We start from the raw sequence: 22,849 nt of genomic DNA on the forward strand, positions 1-22,849 counted from the left end.
TAAAAACCGATAGGGTACCTACTATTTGGCTGTGGAGGATTTCACATCCAATAACACTCATGACACCTTTGGACAACATTGTTAAACTACAAAACTGTGCGACTCAAAAAAGCCAGTTTTGAAATTCGTTTTTTAAAGACAGCCTAACTCAAAACTGGTTGAAGCTCAGGACTTGTTTTTAACCCAAATCTACTGTATTTTATAGTGGGAAGGTCCATGACTATGGTTTTTCATTTTTTTCATAACTTGGAAGGATTCCACGAAATGTAGGCATGATTGCATAACTACGCCTAGGAATAAAGGGGAAACGACTATCAATCAGTCTCGTGAGATAGGTGCAGCAATGACACAATTGCCTGTGGGCCAAGCACACCGAAATAGGTGTGGTTAACAGCGTAAGTCCGACAGTCGTGACAACAGAAAACTACTTTTACAAGACAGGTGTGATTAACGATGGAATATTTGGTATAGTCTGACAACCATTGGTGTGACAGTATGATAATTGTAATCTTAGAAATACGATAATTATGGCAGGTGTGGCGGCATATGCACAGAGTGCAGAAATTTTCTTCCATCCGTAAAGTTTGCAGCAAGTACGCAGCAAGCATCCGATCTTGATGAAACTTGGGTGGGAGGTTGATACCATGCAGCTTGTCTCAGCTTGGCATCATTGAAGTGTGACAGACATTAAATAAAGTTGGTGATTAAAAATGTAAATACAATACTAACTAGAACGGCACTCGGTAGAGCGCATACCTCCGCCAGGCTGAACAGCTTATGTTTTGTATCCCACTGATAGGTCGGATCGGGATTTGGACCTGAATCAGAAGCTTCGGCTTGTTCGGCTTGTTCGGCTTGTTCGGCTTGTTCGGCTTGTTCGGCTTGTTCGGCTTGTTCGGCTTGTTCGGCTTGTTCGGCTTGTTCGGCTTGTTCTAGTCACCAAATCAACTCATCCACTTCGTTTTGTCATAATCCGTCCCAAACTTTTTGAATATCGTGCTATACATAATTTGGGCCCCAATCTCTCAATGGTGAAGAATCACTTAAAAAAATTAAAACTATTCTCGTATCTGGATCCATATTTGGACCTTCACCAAAATCGAATTGTGTCCCTGTCACATACACAACCTGCCCACTAAATATTATCCGAATCGGTCTACAACGTTTTGAAATATTGGTTCACGAGTTATCAAGTGACCACTATATTCGTCATGTGTGTGTGTCTGTCTGTGTGTCTGTCTGTCCGCAGCATAACTACCCGATGATATCATACGATCTTGATGAAACTTGGGTGGGAGGTTGATATCATGATCTAGTTGTGTCCTGCCTAGAGTGGGCGTAATGCGCCCTTTGTGGGCGGAGCCACACCCGAAAAAGATGTCTTTTTAGGGGGTAATCGAGTTCAAGCGACATGTTCTCCGAGGGGTTTGGTGGAATCTGACAGGGGTTTCCATATTTGGTTCGGCCAATGTCATGTGTCTAGCCCCACGAAGCTCGATTTTTCATGTTTTTTTTTTTTCATTTTTTTTTTTCATTTCATTTTTCACCGAATTTTCGGTATTGCGTAGCTAACTAACCTCATAACTGATTATACATTATTATTCTCTATCTCATTTCAAGGTCAGTAACCTTCGTTTTGACATTTCCGGGCCTGGCCTGTCCGGGCCTGTTTCGGTTATAGTCCGTCCTTTGTCATTGAATACCGCTTGCTCGTGAACCATCGTCCTCTCCTGACTTGTCATGTTATTTATCGTTTTTGGCCCTATCACTCAATGGCGAAGAATCACTTACGATTAAAAAAAGTTCTTCTTGAAATCCTTTAAACATGCAATCTTTCTTATAAACCCCTTCATTTGAAAGATTTCTTGTGCTTTTCCATCACATATCACTATATATCTCTTGTATTTCTCAGACACATAAAAGGAAATGTGATGGAACCTTTTATATTAACTAGGGCATGCCCGTACTATATATAAGCTAGGACGTGCCCGTACGTGGGTGCCCGTTCCTTGCCAAAAAAAAAAAAAAAAAAAAAATTGTGTAGGGGTGTGTGTGTGTAAACATCCTAGGGCGTGCCCGTACGTGGGTGCAAAAAAACATGCGTGCAAACAACAACAACAAAAAAAAACTTTGAAACCACGTGGCAGTAACGACCACAGAACCCCCCCCCCCCTCTATTTACATGAATGGTTTGGTCCATTCGCAACGACCACAGAACCCCCCCCCTCTATTTACATGCAATGGTTTGGTCCATTCGCAACGCCAAAGCGAACGGCGAACGGCTAAATCGCCATAGCTCGGTAAGTACTTGTCCGATTAATTTCAAACCTTGAAAAGGCACATCCTCGGGTCCCCAGCAATATACCTGGCAAGTTGCAAGTATATCGGACCCGTGGTTGTCGAGAAACAGCGGTCACAGACAAACAAACGTACAAACGTACAAACGTACAAACGTACAAACAAACACACAGAGATTACTGGAATTATAGATAGATGTGATTGCAGACATGACAGCGAGCATCCTCGTATTGCGTCGGCCCTTTCCTGCACTGCTCAACAACAGCGGTTATTAAAATGATGAGACTCTGCCAAATATCAAAGCTAAAACCAGAGCTTACAGCATAATGTCTGCATGGATTTTTTAATCATTATATCATTGAGTTTCTTAAATTGTCATTGTACAAGATCTTAAACTGTTTTGTCAGGCCAGGAAGCTGAGCGTGATAGTGGGGAATTTACAAGCAACAAACAAGAGACGAGCTGTAGCCCTGCAGAAGGCAGAGGATCGATCTCGTGAGCTCGATGGGACAGTGCGAGATGGTGTCTGGGAGTTAGAGAACATGAGAGTACTGTGGCAGGCAAGGTGAGATTGGAATCGGTGAAGAAGATCGTTGGTCTATTTCATTCTCATGTGAACCCTGGCCTCGTGATGTAACAAACCTAGGTTGAAATCCCATTTGCCACATATTTTTGTCAATTGTTTCTGAATTTCCTTGCGATTCATGTTAAATTGCATTGATGTCTACTCATATGTCTCTGTCCTGTATGTGATGTAATATCACTGTTAAAAAAAAAACAATGGTTTAAACTCATGATGCGGGTTTTGATAAACAGGAAATGAGCAATCAATTTTATCATTGAAGACAATAAAGGTATTGGATTATAGACTTCCGTTAGAGCTCTTGAGCTTTCAATGTTGAACAGTTTAGGAGTGCTAATTGGCAAGGCATTGTACCTGATTTATTTGTGTGGCAGGATACAGGAACTTGAGCAGCTTCACGAAGACGATGTCATCAGAAGGACGGAGCATGAGGCCCTGCAGCGGAGGTATACTATGAGTACAATTGCACCCCACCTCCCAATTAGTGCTTTTTCGGGTATTTTAAGGTCACAGATAAGTAGTGATGTAAAGTACTACAGTTACTTTGATTCAAGTTGTCCAGACATACAACAGTATCACCACTGCCTAGTGCTTCAGAGTTTGAAGGTGTGCACAAATGTTGGTTGGTATGGAGCATCTTTTGAATACAAAATATGGAGGCAAATTTTCCAAAACATGGAAACAGGTTTTGTCCTATGGAAACATGGAAAACATGGAAACATGGAAAACATGGAAAACATGGAAACAAACATGGAAACAGGACAATAATATTGTCCTATTAATTTGATTGGGGTGAGCATTTTGTCCAGTTGTAAAAGTTTCAAAACAATGACCATACGTTAAAAATATTGCTCTGCCTTTTTAATGCCTCTGTTGGCAAAGTCGCCGGAGGCAAAATGTTTTCAGGTTCTCCGACCGGCTGTCCGTCCATTCGTCCATGATGGGTTTTCGTTACCGCGATAACTTGAGAACGGCTGAAGTGATCTTAATCAAACTTGGTGCAGGCATGTATAATGAGGTAAAGATGAACCGATTAGATTTTGGGGGTCACGAGGTCAAAGGTCAGAGGTCATGTTAGGTAAAAATCATGTTACCGCGATAACTTGTGAACCGGTGATGGGATTCTGACCAAAATTTGTACAAATATGTATTATGATGAAAAGATGAACTGATTAAATTTTGGGGTCACGAAGTCAAAGGTGAGAGGCCTGTTAATTAAAAATTATGTTGCCGCGCCAACTTGTGAACCAGTAGTGGGATTTTGAACAAACTTGGTATAAGGATATATGATGCAAAGATGAACTGAGTGGATTATGACATCAATAGGTCAAAGTCGGGGGAGCTTTTACAACACCTTTCATGGTTACCACCAAAACATTGCCTCCTGTTTTATGCCACAATAATTTTAATTGTTTCCAAAAAGCCGTTTTTAAAATGTCTTGATCTGGCCTGTTTGCATTCCCATCCGAATCCCTGGGTCCATGATGTGGGGTGCCTAGGTTTAAATTTCTTATACCATGTGCTTGTCTATTGTCCACCAACAACCTTATAATTAATATAAAATTCCACTCATGGCTACTCATGGCTTCCTCCTCCATGTCATTTATTTACAAGTTCCACTACAAACCTTTGATTAATATATAAAATACACGAAACTTCCTCTACTCTCCTAGCCAACACGTGTCTCTCAAGGAAATCATTTCATCTCCTTTCCCTGTCAAAGGTGGAGTACCCCAAGGCAGTGTTCTCGGCCCAGTCCTTGTCCTAATATTCATCGATGATCTTTGTCTCTCTCGGGAATCCTCTTTATATATTTGCTGATGACTCCACCCACTGCTGTGATGTACTTCAGATAAGCAGGCTGCAGCCTCTTCCCTCTCTTCGGACCTGGATAAAATCATAAACTTGTGAAAAACTTGGAATGTGTCTTTCAATTCTGGCAAATCTAACACTCTCGCTCTCTCTCCGAAAGGAATGTCTTGGCAAACACTCCCATGTACTTTTTAACAATCCTGCTGAATTTCAGTCTCCCAAACTCTTGGGTTTCCCTATCAGCCATGATTTTTCTTCAGCAAGCCACATTTCAAAATTGGCCTACAAAGCTAGCCTCAGACTGGGCATCCTCCGTCGTGCAAAGTCCTTCCTGGGCACACCTGATCTCTTATTCACATACAAGGCTTTAATCTGGAGTACTGCTCTCCCCTCTGGGCTGACTCCCCTGCCTCACACCTTGCCCAGCTTGCCACCCTGGAAACCAAGGTCTTCAAGATCATTGGAGTCTCCCAATATGAAGATGAGTATATGGGCCTAACCCTTTGGCATCACAGACAGTTTGCTGGTCTCTTTCTTCTACCGCCCATTTTTTTGTCTCCCACCCTCTGCTCTTTTCATTCCCCACCTCCTCCCCACAGGTTTCTGCAGGGTGCATGTAGTCCAACATCAACCCCCTTCTGGTGAAACTCCCAAAATCCAGGATCACTGCTCACCTCCACTCATTTGTTCCTCATTTTTCCCCACCTATGGAACCAAATACCACATGCTCTACATTGTCATTCTTCCCACCAGGTCTTCAAGACTGCTCTTCACCGATTGGCCCTGCTGTTGATCCACCCCCTCCCCTTTCTGCTATTCCTTCTGGTCCATTGCATCCTGATCCATTCTGTGTTATAGCTCTTCCATGAGCCTTGACTTTGTATACTAAAAAATGATTATATTCAGACATAAATATAGATCGTAGAACATATAATCATTTTACCACATGAATAAGTTGCTTAGAATTTAACACATACATAGGATACAGTAGTTATGTAGAACTCCTTTTATAAAGAGGCATTGAATTTGGGGTAACCCCAAAACATGAAACAACATTTTAGCAAAACATAGAAAGTCAAACAAATGATGCGAATTTGTTGAGTAAATATCTAGACCGTCGACTTTTTGCAAAAACTTTTTGGACGTAATCTTGTGTTGCTATTTTTTGTTCACACTTTTGCTGTTCATTCCACTTTGTGTTGTGGAGGTTTGCAGAGGCAGATATGTTGGCTAGAGAACGTGGAGCAGCAATTACTAGCTTAAGGGAAACATTCACTTTGAAGGAACAAGCGATACATTGTGTGAACGGAGAGTTACAGCAGCAGCTTGAGTGCGTGAGGGAAGAGTTACAGAAAAAGAAAGAAAGGTACAATGAGGAGCTGGCTGAGAGGAACGCTGAACTGGAGAGGTAGGCATGCAAAGGGAGAAGTATGGATTATTATTTGATTGCTTATTATTGTTTTTGCTTTAAAAAACCAGGTTCATGGAGGAGCAAACAATTTATATGTATATTATACTTATATATATATATATATATATATTTATATATATATATTTACATATACAGTCACGTGCAAAAGTAAGTACATGCCATGTAAAGTTTTGACTTTTTCAACATATTTCAACATACAGCTATTTGATCTTCATTTCAACAATATTGATAGATAAAGGTGATATAAAATAACAAATATCATGAAACATTTACATTTTGTAGTCCATTGTATGATTTAAATAAACATAAATGCAAATTTCGCATGTGGAAAAAGTAAGTACACCCTTGGCTCCAATAGGTGGTATTGCCCCCTTTGGCAGAAACAACCTCAAGTAGGCGTTTCTTATAACTGTCTACCAGTCTCTGACATCGACTGGGAGAAATTTTTGCCCACTCCTCCATGCAGAATTATTTCAGCTGTGCGATGTTTGAGGGGTTTCTTGCATGCACAGCTCGTTTCAAGTCCCCCCACAACATCTAGATGGGATTTAGATCCAGGCTTTGACTTGGCCATTCCAGAACCCTCCATTTCTTTCTTTTCAGCCATTCCTTGGTGGATTTACTGGTATGTTTAGGGTCATTGTCATGTTGCAAGGTCCACCTTCGGTTGAGCTTCAACTTTCCGACAGATGGCCTCACATTATCCTCAAGCACCCTCTGGTACAATGAAGAATTCATAGTGGATTCTATGATAGTGAGCTGCCCAGGCCCTGATGCAGCAAAGCTGCCCCAAACCATAATATTTCCACCACCATGCTTTACAGTTGGTATCAGGTTCTTGTGGTCAAATGCTGTCTTTAGTTTTCGCCAAACATGTCATCTGGCGCTGTGGCCAAATAGCTCTACCTTTGACTCATCTGTCCAGAGCACATTGTCCCAGAAGTGCTGGTCTTTGCCGAGGTGTTCATTGGCAAACTTTAGTCTTGCACTGATGTTCTTTCTGGACAGCAAAGGTTTCCTCCTGGCACACCTCCCATGTAGATCAAATTTGTGCAGCCTCTTTCTAATGGTAGACTCGTGCACTTTGACATCAACAGTGGCAAGAGCTACCTGTAGGTCCCGTGATGACATTCTGGGGTTCTTCGAGACTTCTTTCAGCATCTTGCGATCTGCTCTCGGGCTGAACTTGCTGGGGCGACCTGGCCTGAACAAGTTGGCAGTTGTTTGGCATCTTCTCCACTTGTAGATGATCTTCTGGACAGTTGAATGATTGATTTCAAATTGTTTGGAGATCTTTTTGCATCCCTTCCCAGACTCGTAGGCATCTATAACCTTCTTTCTGAAGGCCTCAGAGAGCTCTTTTGATCTAGGCATGATGATGCTGCACACTTCAACAACAAAGAGCAAACCAAACTAAATGGCTGAGGTTTAAATAAGACAGGTTCATCCAAGATCCTCTCTAACGATGTTCTAATCATTTGCACCTGAGCTGGTGCACCTGATTCTAATTTTAGGTATTTGAAGTAGTGATAAATGTAGGGGTGTACTTACTTTTTCCACATGTGAAATTGGCATTCATGTTTATTTAAATTATACAATGGACTACAAAATGTAAATGTTTCATGATATTTGTTATATTATATCACCTTTATCTATCAATGTTGTTGAAATAAAGATCAAATAGCAGTATGTTGAAATATGTTGAAAAAGTCAAAACTTTACATGGGGTGTACTTAACTTTTCACGTGACTGTATATATGTGGTCCAGAAACCCTGGGCACAGTTTGAAGAACGATACCTGCAACAAACAACTAAGTTCATTATTGTTCTTTGGTGCAAAACAAAACTTGATTACTTGTTAAACAGTCTAATCAGTCTAATATACATGAAACAGATCAGTTCAAATGTTCAAACTGCTTTCCTTCAATATCTATGCACAGCTGTAGCCGTAATGAAACACTCTGACCCACAGTTCTGCATGTTTCAGTCGTTAAGGCGGCAGTCTCATTACGGATTAATTGTTTCAAGTCTCTAAGGGTTGTAGGATTCCTGGCATACACTTTGTGTTTGAGGAAAGCCAAAGGAAGAAATCACAGGGTGTTAAAACACAAGACCACGGCGGCCATTCAAACGGACCACGACGGCCAATCCATTTGTCTGTAAAGTTCAAATCAAGGGCCTGACTGACAGCATAATGAGCAGGCGCACCATCATGCATGAACCACATTTGGCCATCATTGAGTGGAAATGCATGCTGCTCCAACATTAGAAGGTAATTTGCAGCATTCACATTTTCTTTGAAAAATAATGGTCCAACAAAAAATATTGGTCCTCCAGAAGAAATGCCTGCCCAGACGGACACACTAGCTTGATACTGGACATTGTGCTCAACAGTAAACCGTGGGTTGTCTACTGCCCAAATCATGCTGTTAAGACGATTCACAGAAAGGATAAAGTAAACTTGGATTCATCTGACCACAAGATCCTGTTCTGCAAATCATTGTGCATATCCATAAACCCAAACAATCTCTCACATACTTCAACGTGCCTGTCAAAATCATCCTCAGATAGTTTAATCTGAGTGAATGAATTAATCTGGGTATGTAAGGTTTCGCATTAAGGTCTTTTGGTATTCTTCAAATCGATGTTCAGCTTATGTTGGTGACGTTTTATAAATGACGAGTTGATAATGGTGTGTTACTGTCGAGTGTTGCGGAATGCCTGCTTTGCTTTCCTCAGTTCGAACACTACGAGGCCTACCTAGTGACTGTTTTGGAAGAATGCTGCTGGTTTAATCAAAATGCTTGTTTATTCTGCCGATGGTTCTTCTGTCAATTGCGTCGGTGCCACATTCTTTGACAAGGTGTCTGTGAACTTCAGCCAAATTTCCAGATACAGAATACAAGCGTACAGTGCGAATTTTCTGTCTCATGATATCCTCCGTCATATTAGGGTGTCTAATTCACAATGAACTGAACTAATGCAAAGACAAACGCATGCAGAACAGTGAGCGAAGCTCACCCAGATCCATATCATATGATGCACCTCGCCCTGTTGCGTGTTGAAGCGGTCAAATCCATTTACGAGTAATCATGCTTTGTTTTGCACCAAAGAACAATAATGAACTTAGTTGTTTGTTGCAGGTATCGTTCTTCAAACTGTGCCCAGGTTTTCTGGACCACCTTGTTTCAATTCAGATAAAGATATGATGAATTAACACCTTTATAATGACTTGCTGCGAGATGGCTCTTTCAGAGCTTGGCAGTCAAGGCGGACGTACGTGGCTGTGACGTCATTGCGTTCCTCATTAGGTTGAATGAATGAATTGAATGATCGTTTTTAAGGCCATTTTTGTTAGCCTTGCGGGCCCCATGACAATCATGGTTCCCTGTTTGAGGCAATGTTTTTATGGCCGGATGCCCTTCCTGACGCCAACCCTTGGTCACGCTCTTACGATGCGCAGGGATACGGTGTACCTATTCTAAATCGGGGTACACACCGTGATCATTCATCCCAGCAAGCTGGTACTCAATTTGCCAACCTCGGAAGGATGACAGGCTGAGTCAACCCCCCTGGCGTTAATTCAGCGATCGACCGGGATTCGAACCCAGGATCCGAGGATCCCAAGCCGGCACCATAACCGCTAAGCCAACACCAGCCAACACCTCATTAGGTTGGAGCACTAAATTATATATACTAATTTCGTTACTCCCAACCGCATCCACGGCGACTCCATATAGTGAATGGATACCAGAGATAATGTTGTCATGTGGCAGGCGGTGCTTATCGCTCCCAGTAAGGTGCAGCAGTAGCTGTATGGGACCTCACTGGCGGTTCTCCACTGATGGTATGGAGTCGCATAATGACTGGTATATAACCGAAAGGTTTTCAAAGTCACGGGTGTATGGGAAGCTCACTGTGTTGCCCTGATGATGCCCCAATAAGGGCGAAACCAGGTAGGTAGCTGTGAGTTTTTCATGCACTTGTGACAGCATCTGAATTAACATCTTTATAATGACGTACTGCGAGATGGCTCTTCCGGAACTTGGCAGTCAAGGCGGACTTACGTGGCGGTGACGTCATGGTGTTCACTCATTAGGTTGGAGCACTAAATTATATGTACTAATATATATATATATATATATATATATATATATATATATATATATATATATATATATATATATATATATGTATGTAATAGACTAGTGCTGTCTGTCTATCCCACCCTGAAACACAGAAATGCTCCTTAGAGAGAAAAAATATTCAGCAAATGTTGCTTCAAATTAATCCAAACCTATGGGAACATGATATGTATTTTTCAGTTGGACCAAATTTGAAACTGGGCAGTGTATAAGCCAACAGACAGCTGCTTCAATTGCTTCGGTTTAAAAAATTTTTTATTTGTTGTTAAGAAATACGCTGCAATATATTTTCTGTGAAGGAATATGATGATTTTGGAATTTCACAATCCTCTATGTCTATACAGTATATTTAATTGGCTAATGAGGTCTGTCCGTCCGTCCCCCACTTCACCCTTCACCAACACACGGAAATGCTCCTCAGAGACGATACATTACGTAAAAGTGGATTCAAATGAATACACAACTACGGGAAATTTATAATGATTAAGTAAAGTTTACTTGCTTCAAAGTAATCCAGACATACGGGAAAATTATAATACTGCCTCAATTTAGCTCTTTCAATCAGCGCAAGAATAAATGGCTTCTTCTTATCTTTCTGTCTTGGTATTTTACAAATTAACAATGAATAAGCAAATTAAAAACAATTGGTGTCAACTCTGAATGTGTCACGATAGTGAACTGAAGCTTGGGCTGTAGCATGACAGTATGTACTCTGGTCTTTTCCTCCCCTATTCTCTCGGATGGAGGATTAAAGTCAGGTGTAGTATGTTTCCTATATTAGACAACATGCAGCACCTGACTTGACTTGAAGTACAGTGGAAAAAATATCCTCTCCACTCCCTTTTCCTTTTCATGATTTTTGCAAAAAAAACCCCCAAAAAACAAGTAGAGATACATTCAAAGTACACCGCCCCCATGCCAAATAATTAAATATCCTACAGCGCGGCATTGCCGGGACGCTTGAGGCACCCGGCAATACCGCAGTGCAGCTCATAGACACTGCATTGGGAGGGAGAGGTGCACAATAATTGATTGATTAATTGCTTAATTAAAATCAATAAAAGATTGTCATAAAATATTTTCTAAATCAATTGGCTAATAACATAACTAAACCACTTGTGCTTCATCCGAAGATGTAACTTTTAGAAATGTAACTAAATAAGTCATTAATAAAATATTAAATAATTAATTTATTAATCAATAAATAATTAATCGATGAATTGGTTAATCAATAAATCAAAAATACGCTTTACAGACCAATCCCTATGGTCATTGTCATGTCCAAATATCAGCTTCCTAGCTCAAAAGGTGCCTGAGATATTGGCCAAATGAGAAAGAAAATAAATAAATGATTAATAATGAAAATAAATAAATAATAATCATTAAAAAATTAAATTATTAATCAATTCGGTCAGAGAACACATAAACCACCACCATGTCATCAGAATCTGTAACTGAAAATGTTTTTTTTTTTTTAGTAATTAATCAAATAATTAAATAATTAATTGATTAATTGATGAATTGATTAATCAATAAATCAAAAATAGCCTTTGCAGCCAAATCACTTGGTCATTGGGATATCCAAATATCATCTCCCTAACTCAAAAGGTGCCTGAGATAATGGCCAGAAGAGAAAGGAAATGTATAAGTACTTAATTACACAACATACACAACAACATGCATTTTAAGGCCATTTTCTCTGCTAGAGCGGGGGTTAGCCTTGCGGTCCCCATCACAATCTTCTCCATTTTGCCCTATTTTCTGCATCTCCCCTTGTTAACCCCCTTGCCCGCATTCCTTCTTCCACCATCTTTAGCCAAGTCTTTCTCGGTCTTCCCCGTCCTCTACTTCCCTTCGACATTCATTTCCATCACTCTTCTCAACCAGTCACATTCAACCTTCCTCAACACATGACCAAACCATCTCAACCTGTTTCTCTTCACAGCATCATTCACAGGCTCTATTCCCATCATCTTTCACAATTCATCATTTGTCTTCCTCTCTCTCAACGATACTCCACACATCCACCGAACCATTCGCATTTCCACCCTTTCCAGCCTTCGTTGTTGCTCTACGTTCATTACCCATGTCTCGCTCCCATAAATCAGAACACTTCTCACACATGCAGCAGACACCTTTCCCTTCAGCTTCAACGACACTCCCCTCCTCATCAGCACGCCACTCAGTTCCCGAAACTTCTTCCATGTACATCTCACTCGAGCAACCGTTGCCGAGTCTGATCCACCTTCTCCATTCAGCATGTCTCCGAGGTAGCAAAATGTTTTCACACCTTCCAGCTTCATGCCGTCTCCAAGATCCAACTCAACATTTCCTCCATCTGCAGCTCCCTCTGTGCACACCTTACATTTGAATGTAGCTGCCACACTGGTTAATGACCCTCTCAAACCACTACATTTTTGATGAACCCACTCAGCGCACATTGTACATTGAATGGAGTTCACTCCGACACCCTTCCTGCACACAGCACACGGCCACTTCCCAGTTCTTTCCACCTTACCACATGATTTACCACTTGCCATCACCTTCGTCTTTCCTATATTCACCTTCAGACCTTTTGTCTCCATACATTCCTTCCAGTTGTTCATGTTTTCCTTCAGTCCATCCATACTTTCCGCAATCAACACCAGATCATCTGCATACAACAACTCCCACAGTAAACCCTCCTTTACGTTCTGAGCCAGCACCTCCATCACAGCTACAAATAGTAGTGGACTTAGTACCGACCCCGATGCACTCCCACCTTCACCTCAAACTCACCACTGTTCCCGTCCTTTGTCCTTACAGCTGTGCGCGCTCTTTTGTACATTGCCATCACAACTCTGATCAACCATTCCTCCACTCCTAACTTCCTCAATGCCCATGTCACTACTTCATGTGGAACCCTATCGAATGCTTTCTCCAGATCAACAAACCCAAGAAACAACTTCTTCCACTTCTACATGTACTTCTCCTGCAACTGCCTTACAATAAAAAGCGCGTCTGTCGTTCCTCTTCCTGGCATAAATCCAAACTACATTTCGTCAATCTTCACTTTCTTCCTTATCCTCCTCTCCAACACCCTTTCCAATACCTTCATTCCATGCTCCAATAACTGTATCGCTCGATAGGAGCCACAGTCCAGAGGGTCACCTTTCCCCTTGTATAGAGGGACGAGGGTACTCAGTTCCCAATCCACTGGAATGCGGCCTTCTTTCACCACCAGATTACAGATCTCTGTCATTCTCTTCACACCCCAACTTCCTGCTGCCTTCAACATATCTCCCACAACTCCCGTTGGCTTTCCCGCTTTTCTACTCTTCATTGCTTTTATCGCTTCCTCAACTTCCTTCTCAGTTATCTTCTCTGCCGGTCCGAAAAATGGGTTACTCTCTATGTTGCCATCCCATTCATTCTCTGCATTCAACAGCATTTCCATGTATCTCTTCCATCTTCCTTTAATTCCATCTGGGTCCACAGCGATTTGTCCCACTTCATCCTTCAAGCAACTCACCCCCATCACATCACACCTCTCTTTCGCTATCTGCATTGCAATCCTGAATACCGCTCTCTGACCCTCTTCCGAATCCAAGCGTTCTCCGAACATTTTCCTCCATGCCTCCTGCGCCTTTGCTACCTCTTTCTTTGCAGCCTTCCTGGCTGCCTTATAACTTTCATGCTCTGCTTTTTCTGCCCCTGTACCCTTCGCCTTCTGCCTCTCCTTGAACTTCTTCCTCTTCTTGTCAAGCCGCTTTCCAACTTCATCATCCCACCACCATGTTTCTGAGTGCCTCGGTGGTCCTTTTGTCCATCCACATGCCTCACCAACGGCTCCCAACCGACTGTCTTTCATTGACATCCGACCACTTTCAAGCTCATCCACATCATCCTCCTCCCTACTCAGCCTCTCTTTTAATGCCTCCCTTACTGTCACCTCTTTCAACCTCCACACCTTCATTCTCGGTTCGTACTTCACCCGCCGAGCTCTCCTCGCACCTTTCACCCTTATGTCGCAGACAACCAAGTGGTGCTGTGAAACGGCCTCCTCCCCCATGATCACCTTTGTGTCCCGGAGGTGCCCCCTATCTCGCCCTTCGCACCATCAGATAGTCAACGGTTGTGGTCGACCCACCTGACGTGTATGTAACAAACTTATTATCCTCTTTCTGGAACTGAGTATTACAAATCAACAAATCAGCTCCATCAGGAAACTCCAAAATCCTTTCACCTTCTCCATTTCCCACACCATATCTGTAACCCCCATGAACTCCCTCAAAACCGTCCATACTCCTTCCCACATGTCCATTTAGGTCTCCTCCTACCACAACAACTTCCTCATCTTTCACATTTTCCATCAGCTTCTCTATTGCACACCAGAACTTGTCCTTCTCTTCATCGCTCCGACCAACCTGCGGAGCATATCCCGAGATGACGTTCACCAAGAGCTTTCCAATCATCATTTTCACCATCATCAACCTATCACTCACTCGAGTCACACTCACCACACTGTCTGCAAACTCCTCAGAAAACAGGACAGCAATGCCATGCACGCCCTCCGGGCACCCTTGCCACACAAACTTGTATTTATGTCCCTGCCTACCCTTCACCATTCTCACACGACTTCCCTTCCATCTCGTCTCTTTCACACAACATATGCCCACTCTTCTTCTGATCAATACTTCCACCACTTCTCCTGATCTCCCTGTCATTGTCCCTACATTCCATGTCCCAAACCTCAGAAACCGATCTCCACTCTAGGCATCAGACGTTTCGTCGTCATAAATGGAGTGATTTTCACCCTTGCTTCGATCGGGTTCCCCACCTTGAGTTTTGACGAGAGGGAGTGGGGTCCCCCACGGGGTACTTCGGGCTGTACCCTGCCCATATGTAGTTGTAATTGTCATGGTTCTCTTTTTGAGGCAATGTTTTTCTGGCCGGATGCCCTTCCTGACGCCAACCCTTTTTACTCGCCTCTTTCGACACGCAGGGATACGGTGTACCTATTCTAAACCGGGGTACACACCTGTACACTTCATTAATTGCTAATAATTAAATAACTCATCAATTAATTGATCAATCAAAAAACATAAAATACTGTTTTTGACGAAGTACTTGCTGACTATTGTCCCGAAATTTCAGCTTCCTAGCTGAAAGGATGGCTGAGATATCGCCCGGACAAACAAGAAAACAAGAACATGTTATGCAGCGCCTGGAGATGGCATAGGAAAGGAGCGGTGTACAACAAGAAAAAAAACAAGAAACAAAGAAAACAAGAAAACAACCAGAGTGAAAACTGAGTACTCACTTTCAGCGTGCGTCATTGCTAAGCCCCCTCCGGTGCCTGGCAATGACGTTATGCAGCACCTGGGGATGGCATAGGAAAGGAGCGGTGTTCAAAAATTCTGCAATACAAGTGATGGTGATGCTGTTGTCATCACTTCACGTCAAAAGAAAACATCTGTGCAGGAGCACGAGCCATCCATTGGACATGTAGTGTGTCACCTTTGCTATTTGTTTTGGGGTTTTACCATCAAGCATTGTTCGTGCTGTGGTATCATCTGTTGAGCACATTCCCAGCAAGTTTGTGAATTCCTGCTGGTACCATTGGTGGATGCGTTGAGGCTTTTGTTGCTTTAGTTGATTTATATTTTTGTGCCTAATTTTAGATTTAATGTTTTAATACCTTAGTGTTTTTTTTAATTATTCATTTTAAATTTGGCTTCTGATTTTTTTTTTCACTGAGTTCATTTACTTTCTTTGCTTTTCTGCAATCTTTTTGTGTAGTGTGACAAGGGTATTTCAATCGTTAATTAATGCAAGGAACGTTCCCGATTCAACAACCCCTTTAAGCTAAAAACCTGACTCATTCATTGATGGGATTACTATCGCATGAACCACTCACCTTTCCCCCAGGTTGCGCCAAGTCGAAGCAGTGCTGCGAGTGGGTTGCAATGAGCGTGGCATGCGGCAGGTACGCGATGTTGCTCGTGTTGCTGCAGAGCGAGACACAGCGGTTCAAAAGGCTGACGGGTTGGCCTTGCAACTCTCTGCATCACAACTGGATTTGGAACAGTAAGTGGTGCTCAGCAACCTGGGATCGTTAATATTTACCTTTTTATTTTTTGCAGATACAAGAACAACCTATTGTGAGAGTTTTTTTGCTGCAATATTGCATTTCAAAAGTTCGTTTTTTATTGCGTAGTCTCACTTTCACCATCCCCAACAAAGTTAAACTGACATGCAGTCTGCATCAGGTACAAGACCCAAGTGTCGCACAAAGCAAAGGAGAGCGCAAAGCATCGACAAGATGAGGTACAGCACTCTCATATGGAGCATCTTCTTCTTTCATATTCACCGCAAGATTGTGGGCTTTTCTTTCATAGAATTCCTGGCTTCAGGTGCTGTTGAGGCAATGCCCTCCGTAGGTTAGGGTAGAAATTTGGAATTGGTTTATGGTGCCGGAGATAGCTCGCCTGCTCTTCATGAAGGGCACCTTTAACATCCACTAACTAATACCACGGACAGAACGCTCAGTTTAACATCCATCCAAGGGACGGCACAAACAGTGATGAATCACCCTGCCTGTGAAACACTGGGATGACAAGTCTATAGCTCGGCTGAGATTCAAACCCAGCCGAAACAACTTAGGCACAAGTTTTCGTACCTCTGAGCCATCCTGGCAGCCCTTCTCATATAGATGTGGGCAGTCAGGAACAAGACCAAGAACTTGCTTTGGTGGGGAGGCACTAAGCTGATTGTGGAGGAACTTCTCAAATTCATGCACAACAATGAACGGTTTTGTTTTACAATATATCGTACTCATACATAACACTGCCAAGATGAATAATTATGTACTATGAAATCAAAAGGTAGAACCATTGATTATCTTTTCTCTTTTTACTCATCGATTTGTCAACCTCATTATTTCATTATCTTTTTGCTCTACTCGATGGCAACAGGCCGGTAATGAGCTGGAATCTCTACAAAAACAGAATGCAGCTCTGCGTGGTGTCATTACTGCCATGCGCATGGAGATGGAAGTGTTACACAAGCAGCTGGGTCAGAAAACTTCCCCCCAGACCATTGCTGACCAAACACAGATCTCAAGTAAGATTCATTGGACAACTGGGTGGTATCTGTTCACTGACCTTGGTGCAGTGTGATGGAGCACTTGGGTCTTTGAGGAATTATTTGGGGTTTTGTAACATTGAAAACTGGTCTTTTCCTCCCCGATTGTCCAAAAAAGGACTAACTTTTGTACTGTTTTGTTTGTTTTTTCTTGAGACTGCAAAGATTTTGCTCTTTTGCTGTGGGTTTTCCTCATGCACAACAGTCAATCACAAATTATTTTCACTCCCTCATTCATAATTAGGTCCAGTTCCTCCCAGGTCTCGAAGTATCCACCTCCGTTTCAGCAAGGGATCATGATTCATGGACATGTTTGTGAAGTTTTTTTATTCTCAAAGTTTTCTTTTGAGGGCTCTTTTCAGGGTCGTCACCGAGCCTCGGACAGCTTTCAACTGCAGTTCGTTTGTCGTAATATTCGCAGGGTTGGTTTTTACGATCTCTGTAAAGTTCATTTTTATCATTCCCATTGCTCCAATAATCACTGGCACAATTTTGGCGTTCTTCAGCTTCCGGGATCTTTTCACTTGATTTTTGAGGGCTTGGTGTTCGGTCATTTTCTTGATTTCTGCGTTGTTTCGGCCAAAATCGCTGGGCACCGACACCTGAATTAGCAATGCCTTCTTTTCTGTTTTTGTACCTCAGTAATTGAGGTATCAGTTCTCATTCATTGCTGAAAATCGATGGTATATTGACTGCAGCAAGGTACAAACAAATCCTAATCCACCATACTACTCACAGTGTTGATGCAGATTAAGCTTTTTCAGCCCTTTAATCTTCAAACAGCCCCTTATTCTGTGACGTCACTTGATTGTATTTATAAATGAGCACGTTAATGCATTTTCAGAATATTTGATCCTATGTCGTTTGCATTTGTATTCCCATTTGAAAAACCTCAAAAGGAGTGGGCTAAAAATGATATACTGTATAGCGCAATACCTCAAAAGGTTGTGGACGGATTCGGACGAAACTTTGTGGACAGGTTGGGTGTGTGACAAGGAAGAATTGATTCAATTTTGGTGAAGATTTGAATCCAGATACAGATTAGAAAATTTGTATATTTTGCAGATTCATCACCATTAAGTGATAGGGCCAAAAACGATATACAGGCATACCTTTTATAATGCTCAGGATGTGTTCCACAGGAGTGAATGTTATGTGAAAATAGCGCTATAAGAGGTAATTATAAAATGGTGCCTATGAGCATGTATGTTCCGAGAGAGTTATATCTGACACATGAGCGCTTTAATCTGCTACGTTGAGCATTGGTAAAAAATGCTCATCTCCAGATGTTATTATGGAGTTTTATTAGTTGAAAAAGACTTTGTTCATATAAATAACATAATCATAAGAACATAACATAATAACACAAAAAAACAAGTTTTACCATAAAGAACACTCACCAGTAAATTTTATCGAAGCTTTTCATATTTGCACCCGCTGCCTTCGCTCTTGCTTCTCCAACAAGGCAGCAGTGGGAGACGAGGGTGGGAGCTACTGTTGGGAAGATGCTTTTTCTCATCAACTTGGATGTGCAGGTAATATCTCCAGCACTATCACTCGCAGGCCGTTTTCCCAGACATGATTCCGGGACTGTACTAATGAGCGATGGCATCGGCGGATAGCGACACACGTGAAGGGATGCTTGCTATGATGCTAAACGCTAATGTGGGTGAGTCATTAGCTTCACAAGATGACTTAGGTAGTAGAGTGAATTTATTTCGTACGTACACTATTTGTGGTGGATTTTGATGGATTTTTGATGCTTGATGGATTTTGCTGTATTTTTGATCGATTTTTTTCCCCCCAATTTTATTGAGTATAATGCGAAACAGCGTTCTAAGAGGTAGTGTTATAAGAGGTATGTCTGTATAGCATGATATTCCAAAAAGTAGTGGACAACTGATGACAAAACTAGGTGAATGAGTTGGTTATGTGACAAGAACAAGCCGATTCAATTTGGGGTCATTTCCAGATCCAGATCCATGGGATACAAAACGTAAACTGTTCAGCCTGGTGGAGGTATGCTCTCTACTGATTGCCGTTCTAGTTACTTTTGTTATTAGAAGCGGCCTTGGAAAAACGCCACAATCACCTGTCTTAACATGGATATACACCTTGACATGTATTTCCCCATAGACGGAAAACCCCTTGGGGAAGGGGGGTGGGGGGGGGGGGGGGGGAGGGAGGGATGAAGTCCCTACAACCTTCATTGTGTGACGCTTGATCCTCCTGTCAAGCTTTGTTGAGATTGGATAAGTAACGACCGAATGTATCGTGGTCAGACAGACAGACAGACAGATACCGAATTGCATATTTTAGTATGATATAAAAGATTGTACCTAAAAACTTCACAGCACTCTTTATATTCTTTATCACCATCACAATGTGATGCAACCTTGTGACAGCAAGTCAAAAATATTGAGCTTTACATAAATGCACTTTACTTAAAAAGAAGTCCCTTCTTAAATGTACCAAATGGATTGACTTTTTAATGCAATTAGTCTCTTTTATTATCACCTTTTTCTTTTTTTACCATCTTCAGATGCTGATGAGAAGTGCCTGAGAATGGATCGAGAGATGAATGCGGCAGTTAGGCCAGACCATCAGTTAGATCGCCTCATTGAGGTTCTGACTCGCCTTGCTGAACAGGTAGGATTTTTCATGTTGCCTTTTATGTAGGAAAGCTTGTTGTTGGCTTTACACTTAAGTTGGCTGGCTTGAGATCTCAGGGTCCTGAGTTCAAGCTCCTGTCACACCACTGAATTAACACCAAGTGAGTTGACTCAGCCTGTTATCCTTCCGAAGTTGGCAAAATGAGTACCAGCTTACTGGGATGAATGAGGCATTTGAGTATCCTGCGTCGAAGTGGCGACCCATCCAGGATTGTGCCCACTGGCCTAGGAAACTGCTTTGGCAGCCCTATGCATCTGAAGATGCAAAAAGGAATGGTCGTCTTCTTTATGCAGGAGTTCACCTATTTGGGTTCCCATTTGAACTGATGGCACATGATTCAGGGGTCCCATGTTCAAATCCCATACACCATATATGCTTGTCCAATATATACTAATGTCCTTGTCGTATATTGCATATGAAATTGCATTGATCTTTGCTGATGTTTTTGTCCTTCATGTGATTTATGTACAAACTATACCATAAGTCTCAGATAGCTACAGGAAACCAAAAAAGCAACAGCATTTAAGCCCCTTAATCTGCGACGTCACTTGATTGTATCTATAAATGAGGGGGTTAATTCATTTTCAGAATGTTTGATCCTATTTTGTGCAGTAATGACACGCGAGGGGTGAAATGTTTTCAATTAATTTTTTTTTTTTTTTTTTTTTTACTTGCACTATTGAACCAAAATTCCAAAATCTGGCTCAGGTTATCAGCTAGAAAATGCTATTCTACTCATGATGGATCATACTTGATAGTGAGACCAGAAAATCTGAGACTCCAGTTCTTCCAGGTATTGTTACAGAAGACAATGGGATAATTTGCAGGGTGGTATTTCCAATTCCAAGAAGTGAACTTCTGGATCTTTTAATCAGTAGACAGTGATTTTAATCAGTAGACAGTGTTCAGAAGTGAACTTCTGGATCTTTTAATCGGTAGACAGTGATTTTAATCAGTAGACAGTGTTCAGAAGTGAACTTCTGGATCTTTTAATCGGTAGACAGTGATTTTAATCAGTAGACAGTGTTCAGAAGTGAACTTCTGGATCTTTTAATCGGTAGACAGTGATTTTAATCAGTAGACATTCTTCAGAAGTGAACTTCTGGATCTTTTAATCGGTAGACAGTGATTTTAATCAGTAGACATTGTTCAGAAGTGAACTTCTGGATCTTTTAATCGGTAGACAGTGATTTTAATCAGTAGACATTCTTCAGAAGTGAACTTCTGGATCTTTTAATCGGTAGACAGTGATTTTAATCAGTAGACATTGTTCAGAAGTGAATTTCTGTATCTTTCAATCAGTAGACATTCTTCAGAAGTGAACTTCTGGATCTTTTAATCGGTAGACAGTGATTTTAATCAGTAGACATTGTTCAGAAGTGAATTTCTGTATCTTTCAATCAGTAGACAGTGATTTTAATCAGTAGACATTGTTCCGAAGTGAATTTTTGTATCTTTTAATCAGTAGACAGTGATTTTAATCAGTAGACAGTGTTCAGAAGTGAACTTCTGGATCTTTTAATCGGTAGACAGTGATTTTAATCAGTAGACATTGTTCAGAAGTGAACTTCTGGATCTTTTAATCGGTAGACAGTGATTTTAATCAGTAGACATTGTTCAGAAGTGAACTTCTGGATCTTTTAATCGGTAGACAGTGATTTTAATCAGTAGACATTGTTCAGAAGTGAATTTCTGTATGCTTTAATCAGTAGACAGTGATTTAAATCAGTAGACATTGTTCAGAAGTGAACTTCTGGATCTTTCAATCAGTAGACAGTGATTTAAATCAGTAGACATTGTTCCGAAGTGAATTTTTGTATCTTTTAATCAGTAGACAGTGATTTTAATCAGTAGACAGTGTTCAGAAGTGAACTTCTGGATCTTTTAATCGGTAGACAGTGATTTTAATCAGTAGACATTGTTCAGAAGTGAATTTCTGTATTTTTTTAGTCAGTAGACAGTGATTTTAATCAGTAGACATTGTTCAGAAGTGAACTTCTGGATCTTTTAATCGGTAGACAGTGATTTTAATCAGTAGACATTGTTCAGAAGTGAATTTCTGGATCTTTTAATCGGTAGACAGTGATTTTAATCAGTAGACATTGTTCAGAAGTGAATTTCTGTATGCTTTAATCAGTAGACAGTGATTTAAATCAGTAGACATTGTTCAGAAGTGAACTTCTGGATCTTTCAATCAGTAGACAGTGATTTAAATCAGTAGACATTGTTCAGAAGTGAATTTCTGTATCTTTTAGTCAGTAGACAGTGATTTTAATCAGTAGACAGTGTTCAGAAGTGAACTTCTGGATCTTTTAATCGGTAGACAGTGATTTTAATCAGTAGACATTGTTCAGAAGTGAATTTCTGGATCTTTTAATCGGTAGACAGTGATTTTAATCAGTAGACATTGTTCAGAAGTGAATTTCTGTATGCTTTAATCAGTAGACAGTGATTTAAATCAGTAGACATTGTTCAGAAGTGAACTTCTGGATCTTTCAATCAGTAGACAGTGATTTAAATCAGTAGACATTGTTCAGAAGTGAACTTCTGGATCTTTTAATCGGTAGACAGTGATTTTAATCAGTAGACATTGTTCAGAAGTGAATTTCTGTATCTTTTAATCAGTAGACAGTGATTTTAATCAGTAGACATTGCTCAGAAGTGAACTTCTGGATCTTTTAATCAGTAGACAGTGATTTTAATCAGTAGACATTGTTCAGAAGTGAATTTCTGTATCTTTTAATCGGTAGACAGTGATTTTAATCAGTAGACATTGTTCAG

At 41.2% G+C, this 22,849-nt stretch overlaps 1 protein-coding gene across 4 annotated transcripts in view; it reads left to right on the plus strand.

The window, feature by feature from the left end:
- CCDC57 (coiled-coil domain containing 57) overlaps positions 1–22,849 on the plus strand; it is a 119,607-nt gene that overhangs the window by 69,430 nt on the left and 27,328 nt on the right. For 3 of the 4 annotated variants that reach the window (XM_078776479.1, XM_078776491.1, XM_078776488.1), the window contains 7 exons: positions 2,706–2,863; positions 3,256–3,327; positions 5,901–6,101; positions 16,181–16,339; positions 16,522–16,579; positions 17,227–17,374; positions 19,938–20,044. In XM_078776479.1, the coding sequence (XP_078632605.1) occupies positions 2,706–2,863; positions 3,256–3,327; positions 5,901–6,101; positions 16,181–16,339; positions 16,522–16,579; positions 17,227–17,374; positions 19,938–20,044 (903 nt within the window). The remainder of the gene's footprint in view (positions 1–2,705; positions 2,864–3,255; positions 3,328–5,900; positions 6,102–16,180; positions 16,340–16,521; positions 16,580–17,226; positions 17,375–19,937; positions 20,045–22,849) is intronic. The other variant, XM_078776483.1, reaches the window with a different exon arrangement.

The sequence above is a fragment of the Myxine glutinosa genome, chromosome 1, assembly GCF_964187855.1.
Source record: "Myxine glutinosa chromosome 1, kmMyxGlut1.1, whole genome shotgun sequence".
Taxonomy (NCBI): domain Eukaryota; kingdom Metazoa; phylum Chordata; class Myxini; order Myxiniformes; family Myxinidae; genus Myxine; species Myxine glutinosa.